Here is a 17103-nt window from a genome sequence, read left to right as displayed (position 1 = left end):
ACAGGGTGAGTGAACAGGCTGCATTATAATGCTGGATGGCGGAGCAACGCGAGTGCCTTCCGAATGCTTCAGGGCAATTTGTGTAACAAAATTATCGCACGGCAGCCTGGCCGTGGGAAGAGCACCGTCGACAGTTGGAGGAAACGACAGTCACCAGCTGCCAGAGGCTGCATCTCTGAACAATTCAGGTTAAACAGCACGTTGCTCATATATGTGAAATTGGCCTGTTTCAAAGCTCTGTAACTCACTTAGAGACAAAACGAACTTTATTTAGCGCATACTGAAGAACGCACTTACCTGCATAAAGGACTCCAAGCCCCAGAAACCATTGAGGGAAGTGTAACAAGAACACGCCCACGGGCGCAGGACTGTTTGAAATAAAACCGAAAAAGTGAAATGCAGGCTTCGTGTGTGTATGTCTTTGCCCAGGAAGAAGGGGCCTTGAGCCCTGAAACGCGTCGGCTATATGAAATGGCATACAGGGTGAGTGAACAGGCTGCATTATAATGCTGGATGGCGGAGCAACGCGAGTGCCTTCCGAATGCTTCAGGGCAATTTGTGTAACAATATATATATATATATATATATATATATATATATATATATATATATATATATATATATATATATATATATATATATTGATATTTGATTAAAGCAAAACACTAGAATTCACTTTTTTTTATAAAAGTTTATTTTTCGAAAATAGGTATATAATTTTTTCTGCACTACATGTAAATAAAAGCAGCACTTAAAAAAGAAAGATTACACCTTGCAGACATTGGAGCCGGTTTATTTTTTACTACCACTTTTTGTGCCTCTTCCCCGTGAAGGGTTTGCTTTTCCTCTGCCTGCTGAAGTGGCAGCACCTCCTCTTCTTCCAGAAGGAGACGCTTTTGGTCCTGTAGTTTAAAAATAAAAAAAGGCAAATAATTTAATCAAAACAGCATGGGAAGTAGATTTATGACAACACAGTTGACCACACTGTACATGTGCTAGTTAAAAGATCGACATAGGTGCAAAAAACAATCTTTTTTTTTAAACATGTAACCTGGAAATTATCAATGCTACAAATCATGGAAATTTGAAAATCCTGCTGCGGGTCTCCGTTTCAATACAAACATCTAGTCACTGTTATGGGATTTGGTCCTCAGCAGTGCAATTTCGATTATCTCTCTCATAGAGAAAGGAGAACTTCAAGACCATTTGTTACAGCCAGGGGTAAAACCACAACAAGAAACCACTCACATTTATGTAAGGAACAACTTGGCAACATTTCACTTTACAATTATGTTGAACCTATTTTGGCATATCAGAGTATGAAAGATAAGAGGTAAGAAGGTTGCACCTGCAAATATGATGACATTTTAACAGATTACAGTTCAGTCTTGCCACCGGTCAATTGCTTGACATTGCCCATTAGGCCACACAGTTATAATTTATCCAGATTTAAGCAAATAAAAAGGCTAAATATTCTCTAGTGTTCTCCAAGGATTGTTACGCTCATGCTGAAAATGGTTGCATGTGTGGGCCCAAATATAAAATAATATTAATACGTGTGAAGCAGTTCAGTGCCACTGAAAGAAGGGAGTTGAAGCAGTGAGGCTCAGAACAGATACTGCCTTTCTGTACCAGGAGTTCAACTGGCATGTTTTCTATGATGATACCTACCTATTCCAGAATAGTCACCTACTCCTCTCCATTACTCAGGAAGAGGACCCCCCCAAGAGCTGTACCCCAAAAGTGGCTGTGGTACTACCCTGCTTGAACATAGAAATGAATAGGAGATAAGACTCAAGGCTAGCAGTATCCAACGAGAGTTCTAGGAGTTGTAGGGTTGATGAGACTGATGTGGCCCGAAGCAAAGGCTTGAATGTGATTGAGGGGATGAATGAAGGCATCAGCCAGACCAATGCTCACAGGTACAAGAAACAGAGCTACCTTCAATTCTCACAGAAGACCACTCTAGACCTTTTTGTTCAGATTATCATGCCCATAGGGCAGAGGTTTTTGAGTGAATGTGCATGTACATCTGGTATGGCTCAATGGCATCCATGCAGTTACCGGCTCCAGACAGTGAGATTGCACCCGTGTTTGGAGACACACGCGTTAGATGCGAGAGGCCATTGAGCCATACCAGATCAACCCAAGGAACTCCTGCCTTGATCTTTGAACCTCCCCCCTCCCCCTGTCTTGAGAATGACCCGCCGTGACCACCTACAGGGGCACACCAGGGTCGAATTTGTCGACGAATCCATAGGTTCAGAATCACCAGGATTCCCACAGTAATCAACAGGAATCATCTGTATTGATTTATTTTTCACACTGTATATATTACCCTGTTCACTGAGCACTCTTTCACAAAAAGTCACAAAAATTGTTTATCACGGTCCTGCTTTGTATGTATAAATTAACTTACGAATGAAGTAATTCCGTTTTGTATAGAAGTAATCATGTATTAATATGTACAATACAATACTTTTGAACTTATAACCTCGTTCTTCCGTGTTTTGAGCAATTGATTTCTCACTTAACACTAGTCCCTGTATCAGAGAGCTGATTTGTTTTCATTTGCATTTATGAGCATTGTTCAAATAACCTGTACTACCCAACAGAACCAATTTTTTGTTAAACCGTTACATACCCAGGTTCTGAGGGACACCGGGTCATCCCCTTTTTGTAAATTATTGGTTTAGGTACTCTGGGCAATTTGCCACTGATGGTGCCAAAGTGCAAATGCTCCTTTGTTAAATAGTGATTCGGATCAGGTTCGCCCTAATTAGCATATTTGATTTACTGGTAAGCCCCTAATAAAGTGCACTGTGTGTGGCCAGGGCCTGCAGCACTGGTGGTGCCACCCACATGAATAGCCCTGTAAATGTGTCTCAGACCTGTAACTGCAGTTTCTGCGCGTGACGTTTTCAATGGCCATTTCGACCTGGCAAGTGCACCCACTTGCAGGCCCTAACCTTCCCTTTCCTTACATGTAAGGCACCCCTCAGGTAGGCACAAGGCACCCCATGTGCACAGGGGAGTGTATTAAAAATGAAGGACATGTGCTGGTGTGTTTCACATGTCCTGATAGTGAAATCCTTTACATTTTGCTTTTCACTATTGAAAAGGCTTTTCACTATTGAAAGGCTGTCTGTCCCATATGTTAACATGGGAGCTGCCATGTCACATCTTACGAGTGTAACTTTAACCTTGGGATGAGATAGAGATTTGGAGTTTAGGCTCTCAGAATTCAGAATTTAATAACACACCTTTTAGTGAAGGTGGTTTTTAAATTGTATTTGAGAATGACACTTTTAGAAAGTGGGCATTTTCTTGTTAAACCATCCTGTCTGCCTCTGCCTGTTTGTGTATTCACCCTCTGGTTTTGGAGTAACAGGAAATGGGGATATGCATTTAATCTAGACAGCCCCAAGGGGTTTGAGGTGTGCCTTGCCTTTCATGGTTGTCTCATAGCCAGGCTGAATAGACCTTTCTGCATTTAGAGTGATGGGAGGAGTTTTCACTAACACCTCAATAGGCTGTGTCTTCACTGCACAATGCTGTCTCTACCTCCTGAAGTCAAGCGGGACCAGGGAGTACAGAACTAGTTTTTACTGAGCTCAGAGACTTTTGCAATAAAGATTACTAAGAGAATGCCGAGCGGGAGAAATTTCCACGCTCAGCCGCTGTGCGGCAGAAGAATTGACAGTGCCTGTCAGGGGCTGAAAAATGTGCTGCACTCCGAGTCCAGTGCACCGACCTCCGACATAGGCCCTGCTGTGAGGCTGTACGAATCTACACGTGACTGTAGCTGAAAAAGTATCTACACAGCGTCTGTTTGCCGCCGCTGCATGGACTCCAGCGCACCTGTGCTGCAAGTTTTTGGACGCATCACCCGCAGACTAGAACTGTCTTGTAATCAACGCATCACTTACCCCTACAGTTCGGATTCGATGCATCACTTCTACATGCAGAACTGTTGCATTGCCTCAAAGAATCAGGAATGGACGCATCGCTGGGTTTTTCAACACTTTCCATTTTACACATTGTGTAAAATCACTCATCTATAGATTTCTAAGGACAGAACTGCTTGAAACCTTTTAAATGTCATATTTTGAATTTTATGTGGGATTTTTGTCTTTTTTGGTCTTGCTTGGTTTAGATAAAGATACTTTCCCCCCCTAAATGTGTGTGGTGTCCATTTGTAGTGTTTTCACTGTGTTACTGTGTGCCTGGGTGCAAATGCTTTACATCTTGCCTTTGGGATAAGCCTGTCTGCTCGTGCCAAGCTACCAATAGGGTGAAGCAGGGGTTATCTAAAGTGTGTAACTTCCTTATCTTGACGAGTACGAAGGATCCGTACTTCAATAAGGAGCATACCTCTGCTAACTAGAGACTCCCACATCTAACCGCGGCCATATTTTAAAATAGGCTGTTTAACCCATTCCAAATATTGTCGCCCTGGCAAGCACAGGTGCACGCAAGAGCTCCCATCTTTTAATTAGCTTTCAACCCAGTTACAAAAAGGATGCCTTTGCACGCAAATACACATGCAAGATTAGGCATTGTCGAATCTTATTGTTACATTTGTTTACAAAAACATTCAAAGACTTCACCCTGTTGGTGCACAACCATTTGCATCTTTATTTTTTTCAGTACGTTTTTATTAGCATTTATAACTACAGTGCATTATTCAGTACAACAGTTGACAGGTGCTTCAGAATATTACCAAGTTCTGCATTCCGTACCTTATTCATACATTGTTGGCTCGGTAGGCCGAACGGACCAAATGCGAGAGCATTGCGCACTACAATAAATCACAGTATTAGCGGTAGATTATAACATCAGGTGTACAGATCTCTGGTGTAAGCATCGTAAAGTTCTGATTGCCTAGCGATAAAGGCTATGATGCTAGGGCGGAGAGCCATGGGTCATTGCTTTAAATCTCGTTCTCCACCAAATAGGGCCTACCTGTGCGATGGCACCTCTGTTGTAGCTGTTGTCAATATATCACTAACAAGAGAAAGAAACAACCAATAGGGAGGGGAGAAGGATGGGGAGGGGTCAGCAGGGGAAGGGGAGATGATGTGGCGGGGGATGCACAGTGGTACTTTAACACTCTTACCATGACATCTCGTACTGCTGGGATGTGCTGCTGAACCTATGTCAGTTACAGTCTCAAGCAATGCTTGGGGCGAAGCCAAGAGTGGCAGTGATGGTCAGAGTGCTGAGAGGTATAGAGTCCAAGTTGCAAAGGGTGCATTAGGGAGCCGAGCGGGGCAATCAGTCAGCGGGAATCCAAAAACCCTCTGGATCTGTAGGATGGACCGCATTGTCAAAGATGCGCAAGGCCCGCAGTCCTGGTGGCTGTAGTCTAGCATTCTCCAGACGTCCCAGAAGATCCACCAGCGGCTTCCACAGCGTCGTGAATTTGGTGCCTCGAAACTGTAGGCGCGCCGTTAGCAGCTCCATTGCCACCGTGTGCAACAGGCGGGTGAACCATACATTTGTGGAAGGTGTTTCAGATTTTTTCCAATGAAGGGCGATAGTCTGCTTAGCAATGCCAAGCATATGGAGACAGATGCCGATCTCAGCGGGTCATAACACGTAGGCTCACCGGCCTGAGGCCCAGAATGATTGTGAGCGGATTTTCAGGCAGCGGGTAGCCTACTACCCGTTTAATGTAGCTGAGGACTTCTTTCCAGTAGGTGGCCAAGAGAGAGCACGACCACCTGATGTGTATGAAATCGCCCAGCGTGTGAGTGCAGCGCCAACAGAGGGGTGAAGTGTTGGGGAACATTTTCTGAAGTCTAGTGGGAGTATAGTAGCAATGGGCCATTACCTTATAGGCGGACTCCTGCTGGGGGATGCTATGGAATGTTTTCGGGATGTCGCGCCAAAGACATGTCCACTGAGTGGGGGTAATGTCGGCATCTGATAAAGCTTGCCATTGCTGCTGGTATGGGTGACAGTTAAGGCGTTGTGAGTGTTGGAGAATTTGATTTATCCAAGATATTAATCCCCTTGGAATTGTTGAATGTGCGCACCCTCTGTTCAACCAGGGTAAAAGGTTGTGTGACTGCCTGTGACAGAGAGGACCCCTGTATCCAGTGCCGGAGTTGTATATATTGGTATCTCTCCTTCTATGTTAACCTGAATTCCTGTTTTCATTGGGCAAAGGTTTTAAAGTTATCCCCTAGGAATAGGTCTTGTGTCGTCCTACAGCCCTAGTCTGTCCAGTTTACGAAGTAGAGTTGGCGACAAGCAGGAGGGAATTGCGGGTTGCGGTCAATTGGAGTGTGCGAGATGGAAAGGAGGTGAGGCCTCTGCGGACAGCCAGTTTCTCCCAGATCGCCAATACCGTTTTGGTAGGGACCGTCATGTAGGCGCTGCGGTGACGTGCCTCGCGAGGAAGCCAGGCCTGGTCCCAAACAGGGCGACATGTAACTGCCCTGTCCATGTGGAACCATACCTACTCGCTCTCACAGGCAGTCTTCTCCCGTATAAAGCGAAGGTGAGACACCAAATAATATTCTACCAAATTAGGGCAAGCGAGGCCACTCGTTTCGCACAGGAGCATTAAGATTTTGCTAGAGACTAGTAGTTTCCTCCCTCCCCATATGAAGGCGACTAGTTCACGCTGCAGGCTCTGGATTTGGTGTTCTGGGATGGGCGTCGGCAGGGTCTAGAATAAGTAAAGTATCTTTGGAAGAATGGACATTTTAACTGTATTAAGACGCTCCAACCAGGAGAGCGCCTAAGATCTCCACGCCCGTAGATCAGCCACAATTGAATTTTTATATTCCTGCCAATTAGCCTGGGACGAAGTAGTCAAATCGGATGCAGGTTAAGCCCAAGATATCTAAACAGAGCTGGTTGCCCATTGGTAGGGGACGAGTGCTTGCAGGGTCGCAATCTCAGCGGGCGGAATCGTGAGGTTGAGAGCCCATGACTTAGAATGATTAATTTTAAGCCGTGGGACTTGTTTCTAAGACTGGAGCAGGGTTTGCACCAATGGCATTGAGCGGATCGGGTCAGAGTGAGTTGTCTGCAAACAGGGCAATCTTGTGCTCGACGCCCCCGAGGGTGAGTCCGGGGATATCGGGCGACTGGTGAATCTTAATAGCGAGTGGCTCTATTATGAGGGCGAACAATAGGGGTGGCAAGGGGCAGCCCAGCCTGGTACCTCTAAGGATGGAGATAGATTGTATAAGTTGTCCGTTGACTCATACCCTGGCAAGCGGTGAAATATAAGGAGCCATAATGCGCACCATCATCTGTGGGCCCAGTCCTACTTTCTGCAAGACGGCGCGGAGGAACCCCCAGTCCACCTGATCAAATGCTTTTTCAGGGTCCAGCGAGAGCAAGCACGCAGGTATCTTCCAGTGCTTTGCCTTCCCAATCAGGTGCGCAACTCGGCGCATGTTGTCTGCGCCTTGGAGTTGTTGAATAAAGCCCACCTGATCAGGTTCAATGAGGCCAGGTAAGTGTGTGCTAAGGCGTTTGGCAAGGATTTTGGTGTAGAGTTTGAGATCTGTATTTAACAGGGTAATGGGGCGGAAGGAAGAGCAGAGCGTAGGGTCTTTCCCGGGCATCGCGATGAGAGCAATTTCAGCCATCGCCATATCCGTGGAAGGCCCATTTGTATCTGTGAAAGAGTTAAAAAGGCTAGCATATAAGATTGAAGTTGTGGTAGGAAAGAGCAATAGAACAAGACTGGGAGTCCATCGGGGCTCGGTGTTTTTCCGAGGGGAAGTTCCTTAGGAGCGCTAGCTAATTCTTCTAATGTAATGGGTTCCTCCAATAGTTTGGAGTGGTACTCACTCAGGGGGTCCCAGTCGCAGGCTTCTAAGGTGGCCGATATTTGACCCACAGCAGGCACATGTCGTGCATACAGGGACGCATAGTAATGCTGAAATGCTTGGATTTTAGCGGGTTCTGTTGTGACCCAAGGCCCATCCTCTAGCTTTAGTTTAGCAATGTGTGCTTTGGTCGGGCGTGATCTCAGACGGCGTGCCAAGACGGTACCCACCCTATCCCCTCCGTCATAATAACGCTGTCGCAGCGTGAGAAGAGCGTGCTCGGCCTTGTTAGTTCTTTGTGCCTTAAGTTGTCCCCAGAGTATAACCAAGTGCCTCTAATGAACTGCCAGTGGGCGCTCCTGATCTAGTTGCTCGAGAGTTTTGATTTCGCACGTGAGTTTGTTCTCGTAGAGGCGGGCCTCCCGCGTCCGAGCAATGGCAATAGAGGGTGCCGCGAATCGTTGCTTTGAACACGCTCCATAGAACTGGAAGCGGCAACTCCGGGAGGTTGTTAGTTTCAAAATAGGACGGTAGCGGTCTGGATTTCTGCCCCGTCCACCGGATCTCTAAGGATGTGAGGGGGAAATCGCCATCTAGTAGGCCTCTTGGGGCGAGAAAAGTGATCTTGGATGAGTAATTCTACATGTGCATGGTCAGAGATGGAGATATCAGACATGGTTGCTGAAAGCGGATCTTTAACCAGAGAGTGTGACACAAAGAGATAATCAATGCCTGAATAGGAGCGGTGTGCGTGGGAATAGTAATAGTAATCACGGGTCTCGGGGAGTGGTACCGCCAAATGTCTAAGACCCAGAGCAGTGAGGCATTTTTTCGTTGCTGCCGACATGGCGCCCACCCTGTGAAATGAGCCCCCGGTGCGATCTAGGTTTGCGTTCCACACTAGATTGAAATCACCCCCTACTATTAGGTCTGAGTTCACAAGTGCTATATGTTCTCGGAGGATCTTGCGCAAGAAAGTGTCTTGGCCCTGATTTGGTGCGTAGATGTTGCAAAGGGTGAGTGCGCGTGGCCCGACTTGACCACCACTTCAAGAAGCCTGCCCTCAGTGCAACGGATCACCTTAGAGTCACCCTGGTGTATTCCCGCCCGGCAGAGGATAGCTACCCCGGTTGTCCTAGTGGGCGCCGAGGACCAAAACTGGAGAGGAAAGCGTGGATGTGACATGCACGTGGCGTCAGCCCTGAGAAGGTGAGTCTCCTGCAAAAAAAACAGTGACAGGGTTTAGCAAGAGTAAGCATCTCCATATTTGGCACCGCTTGTTGGGGGAATTGAGTCCCTTTACATTAAGGGATATAATCTTCAGGCAGGGTGCAGAAGTCATGGTCCCCTATCGTCAAGATCAAGCGCCGTCTCAGGCAGGTGATCCGAGGAGCACAGTAACTACTGGGGACTCCGTGTGTCAATATGGCTCCCCCGCCATGTGGATGGGTGGGAAGGGAAAGGAGGGGGAAGGGATAAGGACTAACATAACAATTCATATAGTTTAAGGGCCAACATGGCCTATTCCAGTTCAGGGATTAGCCAGGCATATAGGCACAGGCTGTCCCAGAGATGTCACTCTCCCAGGAATAGGAGTGGGGGTTGGTCATCGCGTTGTGGAACAAATCTATACCTTGAAAGCGGAGCCCAGGGCCACGCCTCTTTAGTACAGGCTAGGCCTCGATTGACAAGAGTCTCTGGGGCGATGAAAGGAATGGTGAAGCGGCTGCAAAGTGATGGTCGGGGATCCACCCCGAGGTAGAAGATGAACATTTATTGGATCAACAAGCACAGGGTTGAGTTATTTGTTGACAGATGTTTGCGAGCCTGGGGGAGAAGGTATCTTATGGATTATGTCCTGCTTTTTTTGGGATGAACTGCAGAGCTCTCGGGAGGATGGAAGCCTGGCATGACGAACCGTAGTCCACTGTGGCTTCAAAGGGACTCTGGCCTATTGAGGATTGCGTGTGGGACATGCCGGGGGAGTGTCAGGGATTTTGAAGTAACTGGGCCGCCTCTCTGTATGATCTGCCACTGGAATATGAGAGCGAAGGGGTGTCCCAATTGGTAGCGGATGTAAAGCTGCCGGAGCTGGTCTGTGATGGGTCGGAAGTCTCTCCGGCGTCGAAGTGTCATGGGGGCCAGATCTTGGAATAACTGAATGGGCGCGCCCTTGCACAGGATCTCAGATTTGTCCCTAGCCGTTTTGAGGATGGCCTCCTTCTTGGTGAAAAAATGGACCCGAGTCAAGATATCCGGGACGAGGTTAGGCCTCCCAGGCAGTCCAGACATTATGTGCGCGATACAGGACAGGTGGCGAGGAGTCGTCATTGCCTCTGTTGTGAAGTAGTTCAGCCACAAAAAGTCATTATGTTGGTGTTTCCACCCCAATCGGAATCTCCTGTATGTTCCGGCGCCCCATATTTTCCAGATCCTCCTGTTTGATCTGCAGATCGATGTGTTGTTATTCCAGGGTGGCGAGCCACCGCCATAGGTGTTCCTGATCTTCGGTACGGGTGTCGAGGGTCTTCTCAAGGTCCACCCAACTCCCCTACGTCTTTCCGGAGCTCCTTGACACATGCCTGGACCTCGGTGCGCAGAGATCCTATTTCAGATTTAAGTTCCTGCATGAAAAGAGTCCTGGAGGATTGCTTAACTGGCTCCGAGGGGCCTCCAGCCGCCAGTGTCGCGTCAGGCGCCGGTACCGATCCTGCCTTGTTCCACAGGGCCATGACCATAGTGTCTTAGGGGGTTGTTGAGGGCTCTTTCCCGAACTTAACGGGTCACATTCAGTGACTGCTGGTGGCTTTCGCTGTAGATCGCGTAGAAGGTGTTGCCCCACCAGCCGTTGTCAACTCCCAGCCGTGGCCTAGTTCCCGGTCACCAGGTTTGCAGCAGGAAAATACCAGTCCCAATGGCACAGTGAGGTGGAGTGCTGTTTCGGAGGCCTTGCAGGAGCTATCTGCCTCTAGGGAGTGAAGGCCACAGACAGAGAAGGGGCCTGGCAGGTCGACCTGTAGTGTTGTCCCTCTAGGAGCGTGGAGCTAATGCGGCCCGGGAGCTCCCCCAGCAGACAAGGTGGTATCTCCGAGGCGGGCTGTAATGCGGTGGCTACTACGGCGTCTGGAGAAGGGCAGTGCAGGGCTGCAGACCCTGCGCTCAAGGGACCAGCTTGGTGAACAGTTGGAGTAGCTGCTCCCGTGAGTCTGGTGGTGGAGGTGTACAGAAACAGACCCTGGCGGGGCAATGCGGTACTGGATTCTGCACGGCTCAATAGGATATGTAAACTGAGGCCCAGACCCACCACCCGGTCCCCCCCTATGTTATGTCAGTTCGCCGGCTCTCACCAGGGAGAAGGAGTTATGTTGGGCCCTCCAAGTGGCTTAAGGTCTCGTCTTCCGCCCAGGGTTTTCCACCAGCGGTGTCTGTCTCCCTGCGCCAGCTTGCTATTGTAGGCCCAGAGGTCAGTTGGGGGTGCAGAAGGTACGGGCCAGCGTGCAGGAGGCCCCAATTAGAGTCTCCTGTAATTGGGGGTTCGAATGGAGAGCTGCGCTCTGGCAGCCGGTAGAGGACTTGATCTGTGTGGCAATGCGGGCAGTGGGAGGCAGTAGGGCAGAGGGTGCCGCCGCCAGACTGTGGACCAGGTCCCAAAAGGCCAGCAGGGAGACTGGACCGCAGACAGCTCGAGTCGTGAAGGAAGCCCCCTACCTGTTTGAGTTCTGCTCTGCTGGAGCCCTCCGCCAGCGGCCGGTCAGCACTGCCCAGACGAGGCCTGCGACCTTCCAACGCAGCAAAATGGTGGATGCACTCTCGCTTTTTGGTACTGATTGCTCCTCCGTCAATCACTGGCAGGCTGGCCAGGATCCCGCAGCTCAAGGCTCCCTCCCGAGCCCCGATCCAACCTCCCGAAGCTGTGGAGCTTCACCACCGGTCACAGGAGTCACCCGTGGCGGTGATTGCAAAGACGTGTGGTCTGGGTAGTTAAGATGGCGGATACTTCATCCGGGTTTAGGTCGCCCGCCTTGTTCGGCCCGTTCTTCCTCCGTCCGTTTTCACCACTTCACTTCGCGCCTGGCAATGCGTGCCCCAGGTGTTATGCAACCTTGCCACCCCAGCCTGGGAAGCGTATGGCACCGCCTTGCAGAAAATTGCTTTAGACGGTGGCGGCAGCCCGGAGCAGAAGTGGCGTGCTGCATCTTTTAATGTTCATAAGAAAGCCATTCCAAAAAAATATTGAGAGATAACGGTCTGCATGTACACACCAATATGTGCACACCGGCTCCCAATATTCAATATTTTTGTGAAAAGGTTTTAAGAAAACTTTAAACACACTGTCAGATGCGAACCTAATGGTCTGATAAACCAAAGGAAAGACCTACTGGTTTTGCCAATGCTTGTTTGAGAAGCCTCAGCATCTAGCAGTTCTTAATCGGTTAACATGTCCGGAGTGGCTTTAAACCACATAAGGTAAGCTAGAGATGGTGCACTACATATTTGGCGAAATACCGTTGTTACATAATGGTTAAAATGTGCTACTAGCAGGATCTTCTATTAGTGCTTAACTGGAACCAGTTTACACTGGTACACATCTGCTCCTTACACCAAGCATACATTTGGCTCCTTACTTAACTAGTCATGTAAAACTATTTAGCATTAGTTCTTGCTTTGTACTTTACACTTCTTTGCATTTTGGAACGCTACACTTTCCACCACTGGCTAAGCATGAAAGATTCAATTTTGATAATAAAAACTTTACTCATATAGCGTTTACTTGTCGATCGCCCTCAAGGGCGTCTCTCGCGTGGTTGACAATTTGGCACCTTTTAACTACCCACCTTTTCCTTTTATTGCAATGGAGACTAGGTTTAGCCAGGGCAGTACCAGTAATATCCAAGAACAAGCCAGGATTAGTCCCTCCAACCCATTGTTGACACCATTGCTCAATATTGTCCCACAATAGATAGAAAACAGTCTGGTTTGCAGCAAATGTTTTGGTGAAAAGTGAATACAGAGAAATATACGTCACTGGAGGAGGTAGTGACTAAAAATTTAAATATATTTTGATTTAAATCTGTTTTACTGGTAATGTAGCAAGTAAGAACGATACAGTATAACCCACCTACATCCATCGGCCGGTGGTAACAATGAAAAAAATATATATCAGGCAGGTATCATACAAAAGTAAAATGGTAGAGCTTAGCAGAGAGACAATAAAGAGTCAAGTTCGGGGGTGAACGGGGGTGTGCGTTAGACGTGCAAGTGATTTGTGGGGTATTGATGTTTAAGCAATTTGCAGTGTGATCTGTGGATGTCAAACGTAGTTTGAGTATATTGAGGGCAGGATAATTCATAAAACTCATCTGATAGATACTGTATACACGGTCGCCACATCTTATCAAAGAGAGGGAGTTGATGCTTGGCAACAGCGGTCAACTTCCCCATCCCCAGTACTTCCCATATAGTATGTAGCCAGTTCTGTTGTGTTGGTACCAATTCTGTTCCCCACCTAGCGAAGAGGATCTGTTATGCTGCCCCAAGAGTTCGAGTGATCGCTTTGCCTCTAGAGCTCAATTGATAGGCGAGTGGATTGGGGAGGCACAGGAGTATGTAGCTGAGGAATTTGGGTACGTCTTTCTCAAAGAAATATATTTTAAACAAATTGGTCTACCAGGCCTTGCATAAAATATTTCATTATAATAAAAAAGCCACAAAAATTGTCACCACATCTCTTGTTATTAAACAGAAGGCAAATAATTCTACTCTGTGAAAATGAAAGACCTAACATGTAGGTATGATGCTAGCATTTTAGAACCATTCCACAGCACGGTAAATCGAAAACCAAGCTCAGCTCTAAAATCCGTACAGCCGCATGCTTAATCTATAGCACGCAGGCCAATGATTATCACTCTGATCTTGACTTCAAGGTTATGGGTTTGATTTGGTATTGCACATGACCCATCTTCAAAACAGCTCATATTATTGACCCGCTATATTATAAGTTACACCTCTCGAACTTAAAATGAAAAATCCAAGGCGAAAGCTTCCTGTAAGGATGGACGTTTACAAGTCTACAAATAGCACAACGGTAAATGAAGCTGGAGGAATTAATGGAACGCATTATCATCCCCAGATCTTTGTGTGCTCCTCAAGAAAAAGAGAACTTTTTTTTTTGCTCTTTACTGGATGGCTCCTTCAATTAGGGGTGGGCCAACGCACAAGGGAGAGGAGGGAGAGGGGCTGGAGGGTGTGATCTAAGGTCATTAATACAGTATTTGGAGCGCAAGTAAAAAAAAAGTAAATTGTGCCTCTCTAGATTTCATACTGGTCAGGAAAAATTGGGCACGTTTTTATTAAATCACAGAATGATGACAACACGTTTAATTGGGTCATACTCCTCTATCCTATGAAGAAAAACTATTTGTCTGCCTCAGTGTACACTGCAAACCTCTTGAACATGGTTCAAAGGTCAAGATTTTAAAAAGTTTTTATGTTTTTGGAAGAAGCAGCCATCTTGCGAATCCAACAACCATCATATTTATCACCCATAATCGAGAATGGATTTGTCTAGAACGTAAACTGTTGTGGTTTAGGAGGTATGAGTACTTTCATGCGCAGGACTATGATTATGGCTAGCACGCAGTTCTCAAAAGTCAAAAGTTTGGAGGGGTGCGCCCGAAGTAGGAAAATATGAAAAAACAAATCCTACGTAATTGATGAACATGTTACTCACCTTCGGTAACGATATATCTGTAAGAGATAGATATTAGTTATAGATTCCTTACCTTAGAATTATCTCCACGTGTTTTTTGTCAGCAGTGCCCCTGCGTGTCAGTAGGTGGCGTAGTTGGACTCTGTGTTCTTCGTAGTGATCGCCGGGATGATGTTGCGGTATCGATTTAGACCCCAACACCTGCGGGTAAGGAATCTATAACTAATATAGGTTTCTTACAGATTTATCGTTACTGAAGGAAAGTAACTTGTTCATCTGAAAGAGATTATTAGTTATAGATTCCTTACCTTAGAATAGATACCCCAGCAATACGAACCCCGGAGGTGGTTCTGCAAACTAAGTTCACAACAGAAAGTCCTGGAGAACTGAGAACTGAACGGCCAAAAAAGCAGTCACTCCAGACTGGACTATCCAGGCAGTAATGTTTAGTTTAAGTGTGCAGGGATGCCCAAGTGGCTGCCTGGCAGATATCACTGAGGGGGACTCCACATCCCAAAGCAGTAGTGATTGCCGTCGCCCTAGTGGAATGGGTGCGCAGTACTACCAGAGGTGTTTTTTTTTTTAACAAGGAATAGCAGATTTTAAAGCAAGCACGGGCCGACCTTTCTTGGCGCCCATATTGTCAACAAAGAGTTGACCGTCCGCCCGAATGGTTTTGTGCGAGCCAAATAAAATTATAACATAAGTTTTGGATCCAGACGGTGGAGTCTCTCCTCGTCCTCGGAAGTAGGCGGGGGTGGAAAGAAAGTGGGCAAAGTGATGGCCTGTCCTATGTGGAAAGAGGAAACCACTTTTGGAAGAAAAGGTCTAGTTTGAAGGACAACCTTGTACGGATGGAAAGCAAGGAAATGAGGTTTAGAAGATAGAGCCTGAAGCTAACTCACCCTGCAAGCAGAGATGATGGCATCCAGAAAAGCAGTCTTGAAGGTCAAGAGTCTGAGAGGACAATTAAGCAGCATCTCAAAAGGAGAACACATAAGGTAAGTTACAACCAAATTCAAGTCCCACTGGGGCATTATGAAAGGATTAGGAGGAAAGAGGTGAGTGATTCCCTTAAGAAATCTATTTACAATAGGGTACTTGAAAAGAAAAGGCTGATCAGCAAAGCAAAGAAAGGCCGAAACGGACAAAATATAGCCTTTAAGGGTGCCCAGTGCAGAGCTCTGCTGGGCCAAAGAAAGAATGAAGAGAGGAACCTCTGAAAGAGGGGCAGAAAGGGGATCCACAACCTTTGCTGTGCACCATGCCACAAATTTGTTCCATCTACAGGTGTATACCATTTTAGTGGAGGGAAGCCTGGCTGCCAACATAACATTACAGACTTCGGGAGGAAGGTCAAAAGCTGTCAACTGGCGCTGCTCAATCTCCATGCAAGGAGGTGGCGGCTGGACAGATTCAGGTGGAGGACCGTCCCCTGCTGCAGCGACAGAAGATACTCCCGAAGAGGCAGTCTGGTCGGATGATCGATGGCCATGTTCAAGAGCTCGGGATACAAGACTCTTCGTGCCCAGTCCGGAGCTACAACAATGACTTGGGCCCGGTCGCGCTTGATCTTCTTCAGCACTCTGGGCAGAAGTGGTATAGGGGGAAAGGTATATAGACGACCGAAAGTCCACTCACGACAAAGTGTTGCCGAGCGAGTGCTGCCTTGGAAATTCCAATGTGTGGAACTGCTGAAACTGCATGTTTTCTTCGATGGCGAACAGATGTAACCAAAGTTCTCCCACCTGCTGAAAGAGACCTTGTACCACTTCTTAGTGAAGACGCCATTCGTGATCCATCATGTAACGGCGGCTGAGTTTGTCCGCCCTGACGTTCAGGGAACCTGCCAGGTGTTGAACCACCAGGGGCATGCCCTGATGTTTCAGCCATGTCCAGAGGCGAAGAGCCTCCTGACACAGGGTCCACGACCCCACCGCCCTGTTGGTTACTGTACCACATGGCAGTGGTGTTGTCCGTGAACTCCTGCACTCCTCTTCCTCTGACAGAAGGAAGGTATGCTTACAGTGCAAAACAAATCGCCCGGAGCTCCAGAAGGTTGATATGGAGCTCAGACTCCGCCGGAGACCAGAGGCCTCTGATCTGATAACTACACACAACACCTATGCCTACTCAATTTTGTACGGCCGGGGGAAGCAGAGAGGTTTGTAGCGTAAACGTTTGTGCTCTCCCTTACAACAACGAAGCACCAAAAAAAGAAAGTACCCTCATCAAAACAGCCCTAACTCCGGGCTGAATCATCCTGCCATATGAAAGATTATCTCTTATTGCAGGTGGATCTAATATCCTAGCACTTCATTTATGGGACCCAACAGGTATATAAAAAGAATGCAATGGCCTCACACACATCCTGGGTGTCATGCTTCATTATCAGTCATCCCACGCTGACCAAAGCATCATCTAATGTGCAGCAGGCCCTCTTCAGCAGACTGACAGAAGGAATAGGGATCGAATAAAAATCCCTGTCACTTACCAAAAGGTGATTTATTCAAAGGTGGTGAAAGGATGGTTAAAATATATGATACGACATATGAGATCTATAGCTTTTGTTTTAGATACTTTCCAGTGATTGTCACT

At 47.2% G+C, this 17103-nt stretch overlaps 1 protein-coding gene across 1 annotated transcript in view; it reads right to left on the bottom strand.

The window, feature by feature from the left end:
• Positions 1 to 671: 671 nt before the first annotated feature.
• Positions 672 to 17103, bottom strand: part of VRK1 (VRK serine/threonine kinase 1) — a 220283-nt gene continuing 203851 nt past the window's right edge. Inside the window, exon 13 of the mRNA XM_086937748.1 lies at positions 672 to 902. Coding sequence (XP_086793874.1) covers positions 793 to 902 — 110 coding nt within the window. The 3' untranslated portion in view covers positions 672 to 792. The remainder of the gene's footprint in view (positions 903 to 17103) is intronic.

The sequence above is a fragment of the Lissotriton vulgaris genome, chromosome 9 (assembly GCF_964263255.1).
Source record: "Lissotriton vulgaris chromosome 9, aLisVul1.2, whole genome shotgun sequence".
NCBI lineage: Eukaryota > Metazoa > Chordata > Amphibia > Caudata > Salamandridae > Lissotriton > Lissotriton vulgaris.
The sequence above is the reverse complement of the archived record's forward strand: the minus strand, read 5'-3'. Positions and strand labels throughout refer to the sequence as shown.